The sequence below is a fragment of the Borostomias antarcticus genome (genome assembly GCF_949987555.1).
Source record: "Borostomias antarcticus genome assembly, chromosome: 1".
NCBI classification, from domain to species: Eukaryota; Metazoa; Chordata; class Actinopteri; order Stomiiformes; family Stomiidae; genus Borostomias; species Borostomias antarcticus.
The window spans coordinates 39878392-39901283 of record NC_140234.1 but is presented as its reverse complement, the minus strand read 5'-3'; the positions used below and the strand labels follow the sequence as shown (position 1 = coordinate 39901283).

General features: G+C 48.0%; 1 protein-coding gene across 1 annotated transcript in view; it reads left to right on the top strand.

Annotated features, from left to right (window-relative positions):
* The window catches only part of dync2h1 (dynein cytoplasmic 2 heavy chain 1), a gene marked incomplete at its 5' end in the record, with an annotated part of 236486 nt that overhangs the window by 145848 nt on the left and 67746 nt on the right, over positions 1 to 22892 (top strand). Inside the window, 4 exons of the mRNA XM_084443002.1 lie at positions 612 to 743; positions 900 to 972; positions 12655 to 12815; positions 20960 to 21085. Coding sequence (XP_084299128.1) covers positions 612 to 743; positions 900 to 972; positions 12655 to 12815; positions 20960 to 21085 — 492 coding nt within the window. The remainder of the gene's footprint in view (positions 1 to 611; positions 744 to 899; positions 973 to 12654; positions 12816 to 20959; positions 21086 to 22892) is intronic.

Sequence of the window (22892 nt, the reverse complement as noted above, 5' to 3'; positions counted from 1 at the left end):
TAGTCCACTACCGAACCCCCCCCACTGCCGGATGTGGGGCTGGCAAATGGCAAAAGAAATAGCTTAATGTTTTTATTATATTCCCCATCTTTGTTTAATCTTTGTTAAATGTCCAGTTAGTTGTTCATGAGGGCTTGGTATAGACCATGCTGCTACGCTTCTATCTGAAGCCATGTAAAAGCCATATTCATCTGTACAGTGATATACAGTAACAGGCATTCATGCTGGACGGAGCAGAGGTCTGCTGGCGTGGGTCACTGGTGCTGCCAGAGGAGAAGACGTATGTGGAGCTCCAGTCTGGAGTCCTGCACCGGGCAGATCGATACGCCATAGCCCTGCAAACCACCTCTCGGAGTGATGGCATCGTTTTGTCGGCCGTAAACTTGCATCCCTAACTTCCATGGATCTAAAAATAGAAAGCCTGCTAGCGAAAATTACTTCCGGACAAGTGATTCCATCTGGGGGACAAGTAGAAAATTGGTTTACTTGTTGGAAGGGCGAGCGCCTAAATAAAGAGGAATGCGCGCCTCGCCAGAGAATGTTCCGGACATCGACCTCCTCTCCCTCTGTGTGTGTAAATAAATCTGGGTTTCATTTGTGACCCCTCCCAGAGCACCTTCCCGGCCCTCTACCAGTCTCTGTGTCTGAGCGACGCCCAGCTCTGGCTGTCCTTCTCCCGGAGCTCCAGCTGTGAACAGGAAGTCCCGTCCTCCGTTGCCAGGAAGATCACACCCTTCCAGCAGGTCGGCTGCCAATCACTGGCTAATCCTCAAGAAGCGTGCAAACAATTACCCAGCCTGTCTCACTGAAAGTTGATCTATAGATTGTATTCTCAGATACCGCCCAGAGTGAAACAGTTGAACTGTCTGTGTGTGTGTGTGTTCCACTTTGTGCTGCAGGTGCTGTTGGTTCAGGCCATCAGGCCAGACAGGCTACAGAGCTCCATGGCTGCCTTCACCTCCCAGGCCCTGGGTAAGTGTGTGTGTGTGTGTGTGTGTGTGTGTGTGTGTGTGTGTGTGTGTGTGCGCGCGCACACGTGCGTGTGTGTGTTGATTAGTGTGTCTAAGGTTCCATTAGTTTGTGTATGTGTGTGTGTGTGTGTGTGTGTGTGTGTGAGTCACCTTTCAGTACCACTTGCGCAGAACCTCATACCCAGAGTATGAGCCCACTCGCGCGCACACACACACATGCAAACACACACACAGGTAGACACACACTTACTCTTACACACACACACACACACACACACACACACACACTTACATAAGGCTTGTGTCATCCATGAATGAACTTGACTGAGATAACGTAGGAGCAATAGACAAATGGTACAATGATAAATATGCAGTCATTACTATCCATTAGTCACAAACATACATTCAGACACACACACAAACACGCACACACACACACATGCATGCACACGCACATGGAGAGCTGATGAATGTGTGGTGATTTCTCTTCATTAGCCAGCCAGCTCAGAGGGGAGGATATAGAGATATGATCGGTTGATTAGCCCCATGGAGAGAGAGCAGATTGGCTTTTTCCTAAGCCCCAGAGGTCTGGGAAGGTTTCTGTATAGACACACCATCTCTCTCTCTCTCTCTCTCTCTGTCCCTCTCTCTCCATCTCTCTCTCTATCCCCATCCCTCTCTCCATCTCTCTCTATCTTTCTCCATCCCTCTCTCTCCCTCTCTCTCTCCATCCCTCTCTCTCTCTTGCTCCCTTTCTCTTTCTCCCTCTCCCTCTCCATCCCTCTCTCTCCTTCTCCCGCTCTCTCTCTCCATCTCTCTCCATCCCTCTCTCTGTCTCCCACTCTCTCTCTCTCCATCTCTATCACCATTTCTGTCTCTCTCTCTCTCTCTCTCTCTCTCTCTCTCTCTCTCTCTCTCTCTCTCTCCATCTCTATCACCATTTCTGTCTCTCTCCCTCTCTCTCTCTCTCTCTCTCTCTCTCTATCCCTCTATCCCCTTCTCGATCTGTCCTGTCTGAATTCTGTCTTGTGCTGTTGGCTGAACCCCGGTGGTGAACTTGTGCTCGTTGCTGCAGACGACAACGCTGCTGTTTAAACACCATTCATCCCCAGCAGGGCACTTATCCCCTCCTCCTCCTCCTCTCCTCCTCCTCTCCTCCTCCTCCTCCTCTCCTCCTCCTATCCTCCTCCTCTTCCTCCTGCTCCTCTCCTACTCTCCTCCTCCTCTCCTCTTCCTCCCTTCCTCTCCTCCTCCTCCTCTCCTCCGTCCCACTCCTCTTTAGAGCTGACCTTGAGCAGTCCCTGGTGCACACACACACAAACACACACACACACACACACACACACACACACACACACACACACCTGTCTGAGCAGTGCACTCATGCTGCCTAATGGGTCTGTTGGTTTTCCTAATCCTGCTTACTTATTAATGACTCTGCAAACAGGTGTCATGTGAGACAAATGTGAGCCATTTGTGTGCAATAGTTTTTTGTTTTGGAGAGTTCACACACATACACACAGATTTGAATTCTTTATTTAGGTCCGCATTTTAAAAAATACATTGCAGGGGCCCAAATATAGTTTGTCGATAGCTTTCACCGTGAAGATGAGGATTTTCTCATGAATTGTTGCTTTCTTGAGGATTGTGTGGGACACAGTGGTCAGCTGATGGGAGGCAGGCGAGCTGCCCTTGTAGCCGGAGTCTGGTTGCGCTCACGGTAACGGCCGGGTCTGTGATCACCGTCTCAGCGTGGGCACGTCTCAGCTGCTGAGGTCCATCAGACCCGGCCAGTCAGAGTTCACAGCCGGCTGCGTTGGTATCCAATTTACCACTAGGTGGGTTTTTTAACCGAGGAAACTGGAGGTAGGTCCCTCAGTCGTGGAACCTTCCGTGGTTCTAGTTGGGCCCCGGTGAGCTCTCTGACTGGCGTGTCGTCACTATTAAGCATGTACAGTAAATGGGAGAGGCGTGTAAATATTTATATATATATCCATTCACCAGACCAAACAAAATGCTGTTTTCCTGCAATTTAGGGTCCATCGTTGTTCTGAACGCTCTCTCCTCAGTTTATAAATGAATCCATTGTTGCTCAGTCAGAGCTGCAGGGAAGGTGGTCCTGGTGTTCCACAACCAGCTGGTGGGTAAACCATGTTTGTTGGTAAATTCTGCCACTACTCAATGCTTGTTTGTAGGCAGATTTTATCGCCGATACAGCGCACATCATTAAAACGAGTTCCCAGATCAACATTTTGCAACTGGCTACATTAACGACGGCAGTTAGGACGGGTGTGAGTTAGCGTGGAGTTAGATGTTCGGACAGGGCACTGCTGCCTGCAACTGCAGCCAGGACGCGGCAGCCATCTTGGACACACACACACACACACACACACACACACACACACACACACAAACCCTCTGCTACAGTCCTCCATGTAGTGTTGTGTGGGTCTGACCAGGCCAATAAGTGATGTGTTGCTGATGTGTGAGACACACATCTGTGACTCGCTCCCTGAGATATGATAAGGCCACTGCTCTCCCTCTCTCTCTCTCTCTCTCTCTCTCTCCCTTTCTCTGTCTCCCTCCCCCTCTCTCCCTCTCTCTCTCCCTTTCTCTCTCTCCCTCCCTCTCTCCCTCCCTCTCTCCCTCGCCGTCTGTCCCTCTCTCTCACTCTCTCTTCCTCTCTCTTCCTCTCTTTTTCCTCTCTCTCCCTCTCTCTCCCTCTCTCTCCCTCTCTTTATTATCTCTCCCTCTCTCTCCTCTCTCTCTCCTCTCTCTCTCCCTCTCTCTCCTCTCTCTCCTCTGTCTCTCCTCTGCTGCAGTCTGAGCATGTGAGGAACAGACAGACAGACAAACTGACAGACATACTAACAGACTGAAATACAGGTAAATAGGCAGACAGACAGACAGACAGACAGACAGACAGACAGACAGACAGACAGACAGACAGGCAGGCAGACTAGTGGACAGACAGGCTGACTAGTAGACAGACATGTAAGCAGATAGACAGACAGATAAGCAGACAGACAGACAGGTAAGCAGACAGACAGACAGTATTCTTAACCTGTCTTGCTCGTTTCAATCATGTTAGCATAGCGTTCAGGGGAGAAGTGGACTGCATTTCCCAGCATGACCCAGGTTACAGAGGGCGGTTATGGGAAGGAAGGAAGGATCTCTTATTTCACCCACGCTACAGATGTGGGAAGTTGGAAATGTCACATGCTGCAGCATTTCACCTTTGCGGTATTTGGCAGGGAAATCCTGTTGGAAATCTTGTGGGATTTCAGACGGGTGTTATTTCGTTTTAGTGATGCACCACCGCCAGGTGGCGTCTTTGAGTAGATTTAGCAGGCTGGGCTCAGTGTTTTTCTCCTATAGTCTACGAATGAAGCATCATTCAATTTCACATTCTTTAATTTAAATGCTCTGTTGTAAAGCACTTTGAGCTGAATTTATCTGTATGAAAGGTGCTATACAAATAACGTTTAATTGTTATTATTACCTTGTTCTCAAACACATGTTTTCTCCATCTCAATGTAATTTAATTATTACAAACACCTATAATATATCTAGGCCTACAGTAGCCTATCTATCTCGGCAACTGACGTCGGGTCAAGACGTGGTGTCGTCGGGTCAAGACGTCGGGTCAAATGCGCAAAATAACAGTATTGTAAATATATTTGTTAGTAAAGATGTGGTGAACGTGAGGGTTTTGCGTTTTGTTTCTGGAACGCATTCAACTGGTAGGCTACTCGTAAACCCCGGAAGTAAATTTGAAGACGGGGCACCAGCTAATGTAGCCAAGTCTGAGCGCAGTAGGCTATATGGCTTCAGCACGATACAAAGAAAAAATAAGCTTGATCGGAAGTGTGGATCCATACAAAATTGAAATAGTCGCCATGAGTAAAGATCACTCATTGCCAATCATATCTGGACATTAACTATCTTGTGCATAGTGGCAGGTTTGACAGTGAGTGCGTTCACAAGCACACTATACGCCTTTGTAATGTAATTGTAATAATGCGATTATTGAAATGGTCTTGTGAACGCCTTTATCTGATTTCCAAAATCGGGGTAAAGTCCATTGGACGATTGTGGGTTTTCATTTGCACATAACTATATTTTAATAAAACATTGAAGTCCGCCTGTCAATGACTTTCCCTAAAATTGTGTTCTGTTGCACCCCCTATTGTTAAATTATAATAAATAAAAAAAACACTATTTTGTTATTTGAATGATCTTGAATATATTTATATTCAAGATCATTCAATTAACAAAATATCGTGTATGTTTTTATTTATTTATACCGGCCGCCAGCCGTTCCATGAACGGCTATAGGGAATGCGCAGTTTCGCGCTGGCTACAGCCTATTATATTCACAGTTTCGCGCTATGTACAGTACATGATCAAATCATATCACGATAAAAACTATCACGATCAAAACTGCAATGGTGATACACCAGTATATTTTTTACATGTCGTCTCTAAGTGTGTGTGTGTGTGTGTGTGTGTGTCACTGGCGGCTGGTGACTCAAAAAACTGAGGAGGACAGGAGGAAGAGAGGCGAACTGCCCATGGGCGCCGGGGGGCACTTTCCATCAGTCAGTTATTATTTGAAATATCAGCTTTAAAGTGGATTTACAGTCAATTTTAGCATAATGAAAAACTGAATAACACTTTCTTTAACTACATGCAGCATTTATTTATCAGATTCATGATAAAATATTACAAAACATCAATAAAACATTGTAAGCAATAGTTGTTGTAATGGATGTTACTCTTCTCTAAAGAGAGAAAAGAATTGATATTGGTGAGGTGCTGGAGAGGTTAGGTGATATATGAAAAATGTTTTTGAATAGGGGACACTGAGGTGTGCTGGCTCTCAAACAGTTTATTGCCAAATAGATTTGACAACTGGACAATGGAATAGGCTACATTGCACAGCAAATGCAGTATCCAACAGTTCGCTCATGGCTAGCTAGCAATGGTACAGCTATGGGATTAGCTCATTTGGGTTGCTGTCAAAGCTGCCATTCTTATGTTGCTATAGCCTACAATTATCAGAACAATATGAACATTCAGTTGAAAGTTTTCCATCCACCCCTCCATCACTGGATGAGGAATAAGCACCACAACGCAAGCAGGAGCCAGGCTGTGGATTTCTCCAATGTTGCGACCGAGTCTCTGGAAATGTTTTGGACGAGTTTCCGACAGTTTGCGCCTCCAGCCAATCTGTGCGCCTGCCTATGCCGTAGCCTGACGTGCACCTCGTAGCCCCATAGCTAACGTTACCGGCTATAGCCAGCCAGTGGAACTGTCGTGTTCAGACGGCTCTAGCTCAAAAAGTATTTATGTCAGCTTAGATATTTAGATGGCTAGAATCAAGACAAATAGATGAACAGTTTGATGTATAATATGTCCCATAATACTTTCGGATGTATTATATTATGGAGCTACGAACACAGAAAAAGTCTCCAATGGCACAGGGAAGAGAAACACAGACATCAACGCCGACTCAGTCGGCCTTCACTGTGGTAAATCTGGAATGTGATTGGACTAACAAAATGTCAATATCTGAATCCTGTTCAGACAGGGCCAGAGTACTAGCCTCCCATGCGGTAATTTTTCAGCGTTTTCGCCAATCACAAATTAGCAAGAAAAAAAGGCATTACATTGATTTAAGAGAAAAGAACCCGCCCTAAGGGAGGCTAGCCTCCCTTCCATAGATATCTATGGGTCCTCCAGCTGCATGTTATAGATGTCACTGTTGGAGCTTTAGAATTTGAAAAATGGGTTTTTATCCATAGGGAAAACCTGCTTTATGAACAAAACGGAGATAATATTAATTATGAATAAATAAATTAATATATTTATATTTTAATCCCTCTCTTCTCTCCAAAAACCGAGGAGGACTGTCCTCCCCTGCCTCAATGGACGAGCCTCCACTGGTGTGTGTGTGTGCGTGTGCGTGCGTGCGTGCGTGGAGAAGATGTTGGAGTGTCCTGGAGAAGCCTGAGGGGGTGTGGAGAAGAGTTGAGCTGAGGTGATGGACAGAGAGAGAAAGAGAGAGAGAGAGAGAGAGAGGGCAGGGTGGAGGAGGTGGTCAGGACATCTGGAGGGTCTGGCCCGACTCTGCCTTCTTTCTCTGGAGATAATGAGAATCCCTCCCTCCCTGTTAGAAGCTGTCTCTACCAAGCACAATGCTGCTCAGTCACACACACAAGCATGCACACACACAGGCATGCACACATTTACACACATATGCACTTCCACATACACACACACCACTCCTGCAGCACATCTACACACAGACACATACAAACACACACACACACAGACAGAAAGACCTACACACACACACACATACACACACACACACACACACACACACAAAGACACACAGACATGCACCTCAATTAACCTTGCATCTCTGCCTTCCTCTTTAGCATATTCATAAGATATGTATATGAGCTCCAAGCCAAACAAGGTGTGTGTGTGCGTGTGTGGTTTACTGGAGTGAGTGTGTTGTTCCCGGGCTCGAGGAGAGTGTATGTGTGTGTGTGTGTGTATGTATGTGTGTGTGTGTGTGTGTGTGTGTGTGAGTGGAGCCTTCGGACGTTGTTTTAGAGATCTGTTTCTCTTTTTGTTGCCATGGCAATGGATGGTAGGGTTGCTGAAAGGCATTCTACCCAGGTCCCATGAACTGTTTACAGTTAGTTATATAAATACAAAATGGATAGAATTAAATCATAGATACATTATTCATGTTTTAAATGGATTTACTTAAATGAGAATTCAAGTATGTGATTTTGTAGCCTCTAAACACATGTAATATATGTCTTGTTTACAACGAACTTAAACCAAACCAGAATTGCATTATTTTTAGTAATAAGTTCAATAAACTGAATGTGGTGGTTACAGACGCTGTTCATTTGAAAGACTTAATTAACCAGCATGCATTGCGCAAAACTGAGCTATCGGGAGCAGGCGAAAGGAGTCGGAATTCGGCAGAACAACAGCGGTAGCTATTATTATATCGAGCGAACATTTGTCACTCAGAACATTTGTCATACTCTGTATCTAGCTATATTTGCTATTGAAGAAAAACACAGACAATGATAAAATACTGCGCAATTTGTGGAATCAAGGATTTACCTGCACCGGTGTGAGTGAGTTCCCATTGGTTGCCGGAACACCACAAAGAGTCCAAAAGATGACAGCTGTGCGTCAGCTGTCATCTTTTGTGTGAGTGTGTGTGATTGCATATTTTTGGTTTTGTTGAACTAACTTCATAGAGTAGGTTAGAGCTAGAGGGTTAGCATGGTGCACCCGCCCTCCGACACGTTTTTGTTGTTCTTGTAGTCTTGCGGCAAAACCCCGGAAGTGCAGACTTCATGAACATGCTTTGTTCACATGGAGCAACCAGGAAGGAAGGAAACCACATTTGTCTTTATTGTTTTGTTGGTGGGTGTCTAGTTGTTGAGCCCAATGTTGTTCTAGGGTGGAATTCTCCTTTGAATTCCCTCCGCCCTCAGGATCACCTCCAGGGAGCGGGGGATGGAATTTCACAATCTATCGCAATACTGTATGTACTGTGATACAATCTACATGTATGGTGACATGTATAATATTGCGAGGTTCTTGCCCAGCCCAGCCTTAGCGTACGTGGTCGCAGTTATCACACATCCCCACTGGTTCATTAAACTCCTTGTGTGCAAAGACAGCAGATTCTGTCTGGCAGCTTGACCATGTTCTGGCTGAGGCAATCGAGTAAGACGGCAGAGAGGGAGGAGGGAGAGAGAGAGAGTGTGTGTGTGTGTGTGTGTGTGTGTGTGTGTGTGTGTGTGTGTGTGTGTGTGTGTATTCAACATTAAATCTTGGCAAGTGCAGATGGACATAAAGGCATCTAAGGTATCCTGTGTGTGTGTGTGTGTGTGTGTATGTGTGTGTGTGTGTGTGTGTTAGCTGATTAAATGTCTGATGTTCGAGTCAATACATTACATCAGGATTCAAGTTTAATGCCCTCAATCAGCCTAGCCTACCCACATTATCCACACACGCTCACGTAGGCACATGCACAAATACACACACAGACAAACATACACACGCACACACTGTGAAAGGATTTTTTATCCTTGTTTAGTTAGATTGTCAAAGAACACGCTGAGTGGTCGATCAAGCTGGTTTTAACAAAGTACAATAGTTTATTCTATGTTACGATTCTGCAGAAGCGGACCCTCGCACCGGAAGTGATTCCAGGCAAGAGTGAGAGTAGTGAGGAGGGGTCGGGGGTTTATACAGTGAAAGAGGAAGTGACAGTTTCAGGGGGAAGACAGGGAAGTGATGTCACACAGGGAGGGATTTGTAGTTCTGACAGACTGATCTATGAGAACGAACTACAAGGTTTAGAATTACAGTCCAGGGGGAAAACAGAACACTTTGTTGAGACTTGAAATTCATTCACAACACACAGACACAAACACACACATGCACACATACACAGCCTATTGCAGCTGTGAGTGTTTAGTTTATATCGGTATGGACAGACTGTGATACAGCAGCTCCCAGTTTAATCAGCCCCGGCAGCCTCTGAATGTTAACATGCACAGCCTCTCTGTTGTCACACACACACACACACACACACACACAGGCCTGCGGTGTGGAGCTGGCTGTGTGTAATCACAGCCCAAAATGTCTGCGTGCAGGAGATCACACATCTCTGTCAGAGAGGGCTGGAGGGAAGCAGAGAGGAGAAGCTAGGAGAACTCTAGCTTACTGTACTGTATGTAGCCCCGGTTCTATGAAACATGAGTGAAAATGTATCACTATGGGATGACGCTCACATGACATCCTGCTGGAAGCCAATTACAACATCTGTTAGAATGACAGACTGGTCAAGCGTGACAAGGGGGCCACATATACTGTATGCTTACTGGCGGGGAGTGAGCCTGCCATTCTCAAACCTCTCGCTCTGAACACCGTGCAAGTGCAAGCAGAGTGATGAGGTGAAACATTTTCACTCATGTCTCATAGAACCAAGGTTACGTAAAGTAACCTAGAGTCTATTTCAACATTCCTTCGAATGTTTCACTATGGGGTGGATATAGACCACTCCCGAATTATAGATAAGTTTAAGAACCGGACTCAGGACGGACAGCTGGAGATCAAAACAGCTCTGCCCTAACCCGAAACGACGCCAGGGACTGCATGAGCCAGTGCAGGCACAGTCACGTCTAATTGGTAGAAACTGGCGAACATGTGGGGAGTCGACCAACTCGCCACCATGCAGATATCTTGCACTGACACGCCCCTGAACAGTGCCCAAGAGGTGGCCATGCCCCTGGTAGAATGAGCTCTGAGACCCACAGGGGGTGGCAGACCCTTACACCTATACGCCATGGTGATGGCAATCCAGTGTGATAGCCGTTGGCTAGAAATGGGTTTCCCCGCACGGGGAGGAGCCCATGAGACGAAGAGCTGGTCGCTCTGTCTGATGGCACTAGTCTTGTCTACATAAGTGCGTAAAGTGCGCACAGGACACCAAAAATGAAGTCTCCTTTCCTCGTCAGAGGAGAATGGAGGAGGGTGGAAAGCCAAGAGCTCCACAACAGTGCTGTCGGGAGCAGAAATGACCTTGGGTACAAATGTGGGGTTATGTCTCAAGGAGACTTTGGACAACCCTGCGGTAAAATTCATACACATTGGGCTTGCAGATCACTCGCCCTCTTAGCAGAGGAAAGAGCCAACAAAAGCGCAGTCTTGAAGGAGAGAGCCTTGATATCTGCATTCTCCAGGGCCTTGAAGGTCTGCCCAGAGAGCACCTCAAGTACCGTGGGGAGATCCCAGGAAGGAACTTTAGGTCTGGACACGGGATGCAAAGGGCTCGTGCCTTTCGTGAACCAACTCACCAAGCGGTGTTCACTCTCTCAATCTCAAGGGAATTAAAACCTACATAGTAGGCAGAGATAACGGCTAGATACACCTTAACGGTACAAAAAGCCTTACCCATGTCCAATAAGGATTGCAGAAAATATACAACCTTAGCAGCAGAGCACTGAAAAGGGATTATCTGCTGTCTAGCACACCACTTCTCAAACTCGCGCCACTTATGTTTATACGATGCACGTGTGGAGAACACCCTAGCATTGTGAAGGGTATGGATACCTTTGGGTGAGGTCATCCGCATCCACATTCATCCTCTCACAGGCCATGCCCACAAGGCTAGTAGCTCGGATTGGGTATGGAAAACCTGATCGTGCTCCTGGGATACTAGATCCCTGCGCAACGGGAGTTACCAAGGTTGGTCCGAGAGGAGCTGTGTGTTCTCCACTAGCCATGGTCTGTTGACCAATGTAGTCAGTCAGTGACGCCCTGCTCCCTGACTCTCTGTCTTGGGGAGATGAGGGAGATCAGAGGAAAAGCATACAGTAGCAGGTTTGGCCACGGATGGGCCAGCACGTCTACTCCGAGAGGTGCCTCCTCATCCAGACAGAAGAAAAGGGGGCACTTCGCATTTTCGCACAAGGAGAAAAGATCTACGGCAGCATGGCTGAATCTCTCCCAGATCTGACCTACCACATCTGAGACCAGAGTCCAGTCCCCGAACTGGGGATGACCTCTGGAGAGTAGGTCCGCCCCCCAATTCTGTGTGCCTGGGACATGGGTCTCGTGTAACAATGCTACTGTAAGTGGGTGCTGCACCACCAGATCAATCTGTGTGCCAGCTTGCATAGGGTCAAGGGCTGAGGACCGCCCTGGCGGTTGATGTAAGCCACTGCAGTAGTGTCGTCTGTCCTGACCAGGACATGATGGCCTCTCAACCGGGGTAGGAAATGTCTCAGTACCACATAGGGTCAAGGGCTGAGGACCGCCCTGGCGGTTGATGTAAGCCACTGCAGTAGTGTCGTCTGTCCTGACCAGGACATGATGGCCTCTCAACCGGGGTAGGAAATGTCTCAGTACCACATAGGGTCAAGGGCTGAGGACCGCCCTGGCGGTTGATGTAAGCCACTGCAGTAGTGTCGTCTGTCCTGACCAGGACATGATGGCCTCTCAACCGGGGTGGGAAATGTCTCAGTACCAAGAAGACAGAGAGCAGTTGGAGGTAATTGATATGAGTGTTGCAGAGCTGTGGAGACCACAGTCCGTTCACGGCTCTTCCCTTGAAAACAGCCCCCCACCCCCAGAGGGAGACGTCTGTAGAGAGCACCGTTCTCAATGAAACCACGTCCATGTGATTTCTGACCTCAAACAGGCAGGGATCCCTCCATGAGTGGAGGGCCGATACGCATTCTCGGGACACTCTCACAGGTCTCTGGAGGTGGCGGCTGGGGGCACAAGTGTAAGCTTGCTACCCACCGTTGAAAATCCCTCATTAGCAGTAGTCCCAGAGGAACTACTGATATGGTCGATGCCATGAGTCCCAATAGATGAAGGCCCAGCCTGAACTTGGCCCAGTGTCCCAAGAGCATGGCCAGACACTGTCTGAACAAGGCAATGCGTCTCTGACAGCGTAGCTCGAAACGTGATAGAATCTAATCTGACTCCCAAGTATTCTATTGACTGAACTGGGACCAAAACACTCTTGGCTAGATTCACCCTGAAGCCTAGAGTGGCTAGGTTGCTAAGTGCAGTCCATTTACCATACCCCCTCCTCTCTCTCTCTCTCCCCGTCTCTCTCCAGGTATGAGAGAGCTGTCCCCTCCTCCCCTGAACCTGCGGCGGCTGTATAGTGAGACGCTGGAGGTGGAGCCGGTCCTCATCATCATCTCTCCCGGTGTGGACCCCTCCCAGGAGCTGCTGGAGCTGGCCTCCGAGACCGTGGGCCGAGACCACTACCATGAGGTACGAGGTAGACTCTCCCCCCTCGGCCCCAAACCCAGCCCAGCCCCAGAGATATGGAGATAACATCAGACATATAGAGATAACATCCAGAGATATAGAGATAATGTCAGAGATATAACGATAATGTCAGATTTAGAGATGGCGTCAGATATATATATAACTTCCAGAGGTATAGAGATAACGTCAGAGAGATAACGTCCAGAGATATAGAGATAACGTCAGAGATATAAAGATACAATGTCAGAGATATATAAATATAACATCAGAGATATAGATAACATCAGAGATATAGATATAACATCCAGAGATAGTCGAACCTCAGATTGAAGAGGAACAATGCGGATTTTGTCCTGGTTGTGGAACCACCGACCAGCTCTTCACTCTCGCAAGGATCTTGGAGGGGGCTTGGGAGTTTGCCCAACCTGTCTACATGTGTTTTGTGGACTTGGAGAAGGCGACCGGCTTGGAGACTTGGAGAAGACAACCGGGTCCCTCGAGAGGTCTTGTGGAGGGTTATGCGGGAGTATGGGGTGAGGGAATCCCTACTTAGGGCCATCCAATCCCTTAACACCCAGAGCGAGAGCTGTGTCCATGTCCTCGGCAGTAAGTCGTCTTCCTTTCCGGTGGGGGTTGGTCCCCGCCAGGGCTGCGCTTTGTCACCAATCCTGTTTGTGATTTTCATGGACAGGATATCGAGGCGTAGTCGTGCGGAGGTGGGTATGCAGTTCGCCGAGCTGGGGATCGCGTCATTGCTATTTGCAGATGAAGTGGTCCTGATGGCATCATCTGCCTGCGACCTCCAGCACTCTCTGAATAGGTTCGCAACTGAGTGTGAAGCGGCTGGGATGAGAATCAGCACTTCTAAATCTGAGGCCTTGGTTCTCAGCAGGAAACCGGTGGTCTGTCCGCTCCGAGTAGGAAATTAGTCCTTACCCCAAGTGAAGGAGTTAAAGTATCTGGGGGTCTTGTTCACGAGTGAGGGAACCATGGAGAGGGAGTTCGGCCGGAGAATTGGAGCAGCGGGTGCGGTTCTGCAGTCGCTTTACCGCACTGTTGTGACAAAAAGAGATCTGAGCCAAAAGGCAAAGCTCTCGATCTACCGGTCTATCTTCATCCCCACCCTCAGATATGGTCATGAAGGATGGGTCAGGACCGAAAGAACAAGATTACGGATACAAGTGGCCGAAATGATTTTCTCTGGAGGGTGGCTGGGGTCTCCCTGAGAGATCAGGTGAGAAATTCAGTCATCCGGGAGAGACTTGGAGTAGAGACGCTGCTCCTTTGCGTTCGGGCATCTCTGGACTGAGTTTCATTATAACGGAGCAGGTTATATTTGCTCATATGTGGTATCTATTTTGTTCACTAGTTCGCGATCGTACAGCCAGGCTACAGAGCTCCAGGAACCCCTATGCCGAGCTGCATCACATTCTGGGCCGGCCACAATGTGATGCAGCTCGGCTTGGCATGGGGGTTCCTGGAGCTCGGTAGCCTGGCTGTACGATCGCGAACCTGTGAACAAAATAAATACCACATACGAACGAATATAACCTGCTCTGCTATAATGAAACTGATAAAACTAAGATGCCTGGATAAAGAAATAATTTTTCGAACCGATATATTTGACAGAATCAGTATTCTATGTAAGATTATAATGCTTGTTAGCTCGAAGCCCGAACACGCCCACCCAAGCAGATGAAAACGCGGAGGGCACGCGGACACGCGTGCATTCCCCGCGAGTGACAGTTGACCAGTGGGGACGGCCCTTCCCGTATTTCTGCCAGCCAAAAGTCCTGCCGCACTGTTGTGTTGCCCACTTCTAAGGCTAAGCCACCCCTCCTCTTGATGACAGCACTCTGGCCTGTGACAGTCTCCATCTTGATCCCCGTAGGTGCCCACTTTATCTCTCTTCCCAGGACTCCTGGTCGCACCAAGCTAATAGTAGCTCCAGTGTCCACCAAGGCAACACAGTCTTTACCATTAAGCTTGCAGGGGACAGGGCCTGGGCCTGGGCCAACCCGTCCAACAACTGGAGGATGGTGATGTGGTGGGGGTACTTCATGAGCTGGCCCATCCCCATCTAGGCCAGCCCTTGCTCATTTCCCGACGCGGGGGTGGTTGTGGCTGGTGCTTGGGGGATGTTCTCTCGTCTTGGCTGGTAGGGAGGTCTCTGTCGTGGTCGATGGGACAGACCTGGGAGGTTCCTCTTAGCCCTCCTGTAGGGACCGTTCTTGATGGCATGGGGCCAGGGTCATGGTAGCCGTTCCCTCTTCGTCTAGGATGGCCTCCACTTCCTCTGCAGTCTGCAAGGCTTCTTCGATCATGGCTGGCTTGGCGAGTCGCACTTGTTGCCGGAGGCGAAGGGGCTGTAGGCTGCGCAGGAAGTAGTCCAAGGCACTGCGTGGCCGATGGGGGCATGTCAGAGCTTTTTCGATGATGATGTCCTCCCACAATGGTCTAGAATAGGCATTCCCAAACTGTGAGGCAGGCCTCCAAAGAAATTCAGGGGAGGTGGGTGTAATGGTAGCAGCCAGGCCACAGGGTCGCGTGGCGGTAACCTGATAGATATGTCTATACTGTCTATCAAGGAGGAATAAAAGTTATTACAAATGGTTCAACACACGCTTCGTTGTTGCTTGAGTACCTGCAATATAGAGTAACAATACATGGTGTCAGAAGTGCGAAAACCCATAAAGGATTGAGTCATTAGTGCCTGTTAGTACCAGTTCGACCAGACAGAAGAGGTTTGGTGAATGAAAGTGCGAATTTCGTGGCTAAAACCGAAAGGCTAATCCGTGCTAGCTAGGAAGCTAACCAGTTAACGTCGTCCTTGCTATCAAGATGGAGCATCTCGTGACGTTCAGACCACTGGAGCCATTTGACTTCGAGCCAAGTTCATGGCCAACGTGGATCAGACGTTTTGAACGCTTTAGAGCAGTGTCAGGTCTTGCTGGAAAAGAGAAGGACTATCAGGTAACTTCACTGATATATAATGGGAGACGAGGCTGATGACATATTGAGCTCACTGCAGCTAACAGCAGACCAGCTGAAGGACTATGATGCTGTGAAAAAGGCTTTTGATGACCACTTCGTCAGAGTGCATAATGTCATATATGAACGGGCAAAGTTTAACAAAAGATGCCAAGAGTCAGGTGAGAGTGCAGATAACTTTATTACTAATGTGCACAAAATGGCAGAAACCTGCAACTTTGGAGACTTACGTGAAGAAATGATCCGAGATAGGATTGTGGTGGGCATATGCAATGCTCGCTTGTCAGAAAAGCTGCAGTTAAACGCCAAATTAGATTAAGCCACAGCAATCGCAAGTGAGACAACATGAAGAAGTGAAAAAGCAACAAACTGTCTTGCGCCCAACTGAGTCCCCAGCCCATGTTGATGCAGTAGCTCACAATAAATTTAAGAAAAAGGGCTACAAACCAAAACCAAATCAACGCCATGCGCAGGCTGCACACCAGTCCTCCTCAGACAAGAGCAAAGCCTGTGGAAAATGCGGCAAAGCTCCAAAGCATCCGTGGAGTAAGTGCCCAGCAAAAGATGTTGAGTGCCGGAAATGCCATAAGGTAGGGCATTATGCGGCTGTGTGCCGAACAGAGCGAACTCTCAATTCATTTGAGACAGAGTCAGAGGCTGCATATTCGGAGCCTGAATATTTAGGCACAGTCACAGAACAGAGTCCCCAGACAAGGTCCACATGGACGGAGAACCTGTCCATCAATGGGAGGCCTCTGTGCTTCAAGATAGACACCGGAGCAGGTGTCACTGCTTTGCCCGAGTCTGAATACACACAGGACAATTATGGCCCACTGTCACCCCAGCGCAAGTCGCTGTTTGGTCCTAACAATAAGCCACTGGATGTGATGGGACAAGTAGATGCTGTGCTTCACAAGGGAGACAGGAAGATTGAGGAAGCGGTTTTCATCGTCAGAGGCCTTAACACACCGCTACTGGGCCTCCCTGCAATCATGAGACTACACATGATCCCTCAGCTTCACAGCGTTGAAGATGATGAGACACACTTCCGCTCAATGTATCCGGAGGTGTTCACTGGACTGGGCCGACTACAAGGAGTATACAAAATCAAGCTGAAAGAGTCTGCTCAGCCCTACGCCCTCTCCGCCCCTCGACGAGTAGCCATCCCTCTCAGGAGCAAAGTCAAGGAGGAGCTGAATCGGATGGAGGAGATTGGGGTCATTGCCCGCGTGGAAGAGCCAACTGAATGGTGCGTGGGTATAGTCCCGATTGTGAAACCATCAGGGAAAATACGCATCTGCGTCGACCTGACACATCTCAATGACAGTGTGGAAAGAGAGACTGATCCTACCTGCTGTGGATGAAACGCTTGCCAGATTGGAAGGAGCCTCAATCTTCACTAAACTTGATGCAACTTCAGGTTTCTGGCAGGTGCCACTGCACAAAGACTCGAGGCTGCTCACGACTTCCATCACTCCAGAGGGCAGGTACTACTTCAGAAGACTGCCTTTTGGTATCGCGTCAGCCCCGGAGCATTTCCAGAGGAGGATCTCTCAGCTCATTGAAGGAATGGATGGAGTCCTGTGTCATGCCGACGACATCCTTGTGACAGGACGAGACCGCGCCGAACACGATGACAGACTGCACAGAGTGCTGACAAAGTTCTGAGAGGCGGGGCTTACTCTGAATGACAAGTGCCAGTTTGACATGACAGAAATCAAATTCCTCAGGCACATTGTCAACGCACAAGGCATCAGTGCGGATCCTGAGAAAATCTAAGCAATCCTGGACATGCCGGAACCAAAGAATGAGTCAGATATCCGCCGCTTTATGGGCATGGTCAACTTTGTGGGGAAATCCTCCCCGCGTCTCCCCGGACTGACAAAACCACTTCGAGATCTGCAGAGAAACAATACCTGCTGGACATGGGAAGCACCCCAGAGAAAAGCTTTCCGGGAGACAAAGAAAGACCTCAGCTCTGACACTGTGCTGGCTCAGTACAGCTCTACTAGGGAGACGGTAGTGTCAGCAGACGCCTCTTCCAACGGGCTTGGGGGAGTCCTGACACAGAAGCAACCAGACGGCTCGTGGCGACCAGTCGTCTACGTCTCAAGGAGTCTGACCACAACAGAAACAAGATATGCGCAAATCGAAAAGGAAGCCCTCGCAGTCACGTGGGCGTGTGTGCGCCTGAGTGGCTACCTGAGTGGTCTAGACTTCACATTACGCACAGACCATAAACCTCTCATCACCCTCCTCAAGTCGAGAGCACTGGATGACCTGCCGCCTCGGGTGCTCAGATTCAGACTGCGGCTGCTCAGGTTCAACTTTGACATAATATATGTGCCAGGCAAAAAAAACACATGTAGACGCCTCAGAGGCTTCACAACAAAGGCTGGCCTCTCCGCAGGAGGGAAGTCCAGGAACAGCTACTTCCCTACTGGCCAGAGCAGGCAGACCTGCATGAGACTGAGGGACTGCTCATGAAAGGAGAGAGACTGGTTATCCCAGGACAGATGAGACAGGAGATACTTCAGAAACTCCACCAAGGACATCAAGGGATCAACAAATGCCTTGCCAGAGCAAGAGAATCGGTCTGGTGGCCCGGCCTCGCATCACAGATCAAACAGATGGTCGAGCGCTGTGAGACCTGCACTATGGAAGCTCAGCCACCAGTCGAACCGTTGATCACTACAGACTTGCCCAGCAGACCGTGGCAGAGAGTGGGGGCAGACCTTTTTCAGTGGAAAGGAGGGGACTATCTGGTCTTAGTTGACTACTTCTCCAGATACATAGAGGTCTGTAACCTGACCAGTAGCACATCAGCACGCCATACTATCGAGAGGTGCAAAGCAGTCTTTGCCTGGTTTGGTTGTCCAGAGGTTCTTGTCACAGACAATGGACCACAGTTCTCCTGCCATGAGTTTGCTCAGTTTGCCTCAGACTTCAACTTCGCCCATGTGACAAGCAGCCCCAGATACCCCTGCAGCAATGGGGAGGCAGAAAGAGCGGTCAAGACCGTCAAGTCACTTCTCACCAAGGAGGGGGATTTTCACAAGGCTTTGCTGGCGTACAGGGCTACGCCTCTAGCTCATGGGAGCTCCCCGGCGCAGCTGATGATGGGAAGGAGGATCCGGACCCCGGTTCCCATTTCATCTCAACAGCTTCAACCACAGTGGCCAGATCTCCAAGCCTTCCGGGAGAAGGATGCAGCTCTGAAATCACAACAACAGCAGACGTACAACCGCCGCCACCGCACACAGACTATGCCTCCTTTAGCACCAGGACAGCAGGTGTTGGTCATGCCTACTAAGACTCAAGGGACTGTTATAGGCACTGCCCGCACGCCACGCTCCTACATTGTGGAAACACCTACAGGACAACTGCGGCGCAACCGGTCCCATCTAAGAGTGGTGCCAGCGCCTTCTGTATCCTTTACTCCAACAGTCACCAGATCAGGTCGTATGTCCAAGCCACCAGAGAGACTAGATATTTGAATAAAGTGACTTGATACTTGAGAATAAAATGATGGACTGATCAGTTGAGAAGTTAAACCAAAAGTGAGTTGATGTTTATTGTTTAGAACATAAGGAGAAGAAGGAATGAATAGGAAATAACAAAATGTTCCTTTTTGTTCTGTGACAAAGCTAAACAAGATCTAAATGTGAGAATTGTGCTATGTTCTAAATGTGTAAAATGTCTAGGACTAGTTTACAGAAGTTTTCCTGAGTAATATGTTCTGGTGTTTTATTAGTATTGGGGTGTATCCTTTAGCTAAAAGGGGGGGATGTAATGGTAGCAGCCAGGTCACAGGGTGGCGCTGCGGTAACCTGATAGATATGTCTATACTGTCTATCAAGGAGGAATAAAAGTTATTACAAATGGTTCAACACACGCTTCGTTGTTGCTTGAGTACCTGCAATATAGAGTAACAATACAGTGGGAGGGATGGTTAGAAAAAACTTTTTTTGTTGTTGAATTTTCTATGGTTTTTATGAATGAAACGGGATTTTAAAAGTCATAAAATAAAAATAATTAATGAGAGAGATGTATATTAAATTTGCGGATAGTGCAGAGAGAGCCTCCCCTGGGAGGAGATTTGATTTGATTTGTAGCTACCGCATTTGGAGATGGATGCATGTGCATGTGTGTACAAGTTGGGCCAACGAGGCTGTCAGTAGACCGACATTAGTTGTGGCTATCACATACATTATATCTGGGAATATATATATACTAACTAGGCCCTTTTATTCCAGCTCTCAACTGTTCTCTGTTATCTCATGTGGGTGTTTGGGGACCGGCTTCACTTTGTAAACAAAAGCAAATAGTAGGCTATTTATCATTTCACGACAGTTGTGCAAAAGTGAACCTATAGGGGGTGCCAAATCGCAAAAATACCACATCCTACGTTGGGATGCTTTAATTCCTTGAGTCAATTATGTTTTATAATCAGTCAATCAAAGGTTACGATTTGAAATGTAAGTGTTGGATTTCGCTGGTTTGGCTTTGCAGGTCATTGGCGAGAGGAAGTAGGCTAGGCTAGTGTAGCTTGAAAAAGAGCAACCCAGTTAACAACATTTACAACATGATGAGAAGAAAGCAGCCTAGTGTAGTCAGAAAGATCCCTCATGTACTTCTGAACAGATTTTCCTCATTCAAACAACTCAGAATTGCCAGCCAACCTTCAGGGTTTAAATGGTAAATGGATTGCACTTATATAGAGCTTTTATCCAAAGCGCTTTATAATGAAGGCCTCTCATTCACCCATTCGTACCCAAGGACACTTCAACATGTCATCAGGAGGATCATTGGACGATCCGCTCTACCTCCTGAGCTACTGCCGCCCCTGGGTTAAACCGGGCACGGGCGCATAAATGCATCCAATGGGATGGGCTCGGACAAGCTCTAGTAGACACACACACTCACGCGTGCTGGGGCTTACTGTACACAGAGACACACACTTGTGTACTGTAGGCATGCACAGACACAAACTCCTTCAAAAGTGTGTACACTGAATTTCAGTCTAACCTGTCCGCAGCAATAATCTTCGAGCAGACCCCCTCAGCTCACCCTCTGCTCCCTCTCTCTTTCTCTCTTTGTGTGTGTGTGTGTGTGTGTGTGTGTGTGTGTGTGTGTGTGTGTGTGTGTGCGCGTAGGTGGCGATGGGACAGGGCCAGGCTGACCTGGCCTTGGCCATGCTGAGAGAGTGCTCCCGCAGACCAGACTGGCTTTGCCTCAAGAACCTGCACCTGGTTACCGCATGGTTGCCCCTGCTGGAGAAGGTATGTGTCTGTCTGTGTGTGTGTGTGTGTGTGTGTGTGTCACTCCTGGACTGGTCATTAGCTCATAGAACTGTGGCCAGAGGTGAAGGTAAGAAGTAGTATGACTCTCAGACACAGAACAGCTTCCACACACACACACACACACAAACACTCTAACCACACACACAGACACACACGCCCACACACACACACACGCACACTCTCACACATACACTCTCACATACATGCAACCACACACTCACACACACACACACGCACACACACTCTCACATACGGTGAGACACACACACACACACACACATGCTGGCCCCTGCCCTGTTTTTAAAGGTCTATCTTCATACATAATGTTTTTTTTGTTTTTTTTCTGCTCAACCCATAATATTAGTCATAGTTAGTCACAGTTTGTGGTTGTGTGTGTGTGTGGGGGGGGGGGGGGTTGTTCCCTGTGGACAGTGTGTCACTGTACTGGGTCATATCTCTCTGGGAGAGACAGGTGTTGGCAGCGATTGTGGTGTGGTGTTATTCTGTGTGTGTGTGTATGTGTGTGTCTGTGTGTGTGTATCTGTGCGTGTATGCCTGCGTGTGTGCCTGCGTGTGTAGATGTGTGTGTGTGCGTGCGTGCGTGTGTGCCTGCATGTGTGGGTGTGTATGTGTGTGTGTGCATGTATCTCCTGTGGTTCATCCAAAGATCCCTGCAGTCCAGACTTGTCAGTCCTGCTATGAATTAAGCCATACCCTGTTACACTGCATCTCTCTCCCTCTCTCTCTGTCTCTCTCTCTCACCCCCCTTCTCTCTCTCTTTCTCTCTCTCTCTCTCTTTCTCTCTCACTCTCTCTCTCTCTCCATCCCCTCCATCCCTTCCTCTCTCTGGAGTGATGTCACACGGTCTTAGGGTGTATGGTACGGTAGCCACCCTCTGCCCAGCAACTGGACAGACAGACAGACAGACAGACAGACAGACAGACAGACAGACAGACAGGCAGGCAGACAAGCAGACAGACAGACAGACAGACAGACGGACAGAAAGGGTTGTTATGAGGTGGCGGGCCTCAGTGAAGGAGAGAGAAGGAGATAGGGAGGGAGTAGGAGAGAGGTATGGCTTAATTCATAGCAGGACTGACAAGTCTGGACCCTCCCATCCGGGCTATGGCCTCTTCACACGCTCCCTCTGGCAGGAGGCTGCGATCGTTAAAGACCAAAACTGTTCAACACAGGAATCAAATCAAATCAAACTTTATTTGTATAGCGCATTTCATACATAGAAGCAACACAATGCGCTTTACAGAGAGCAATGGGAGGTTGGGCATAGGTCCCACCCCTACATATTCCAGAGGGAAGCAAAAAAACAGTTTCACCTGGGGGCCAGAAAAGTGAGCTGTAAAAATTCTTCCCTGACCTCTCTCACAATCAGAAGCGTCATGCCTATAGAACTTGAGGGGGCACATGCCCCCTCAGATTTTTTTTTTTTATATATATTTTTTTTACATTTCTGTTATTGTTTGTTTACCATTACATTTTACAATGCGGAGCTATAATTATTTTCTTAAATATTATTATTATTATAATTTTTTACTGAACTGAATGTATTATTTTAATTATGTCATTATTTTAATTATGTCATAGACCACCTAGAAAAGCCACCATAACCTCTTTCAAAAAGCCAAACACCCTCTTTCCCGGTGGATTTGTTTTTTTCCAAATTAACACGACCTCGTCCAGGCCTCGTCTCACATAAACACATTTTCTACGTCTGCTTGCATACATTTAGATTAAGGTTGTCCTTAACTGAAGAACAGTTCCTCCAAAT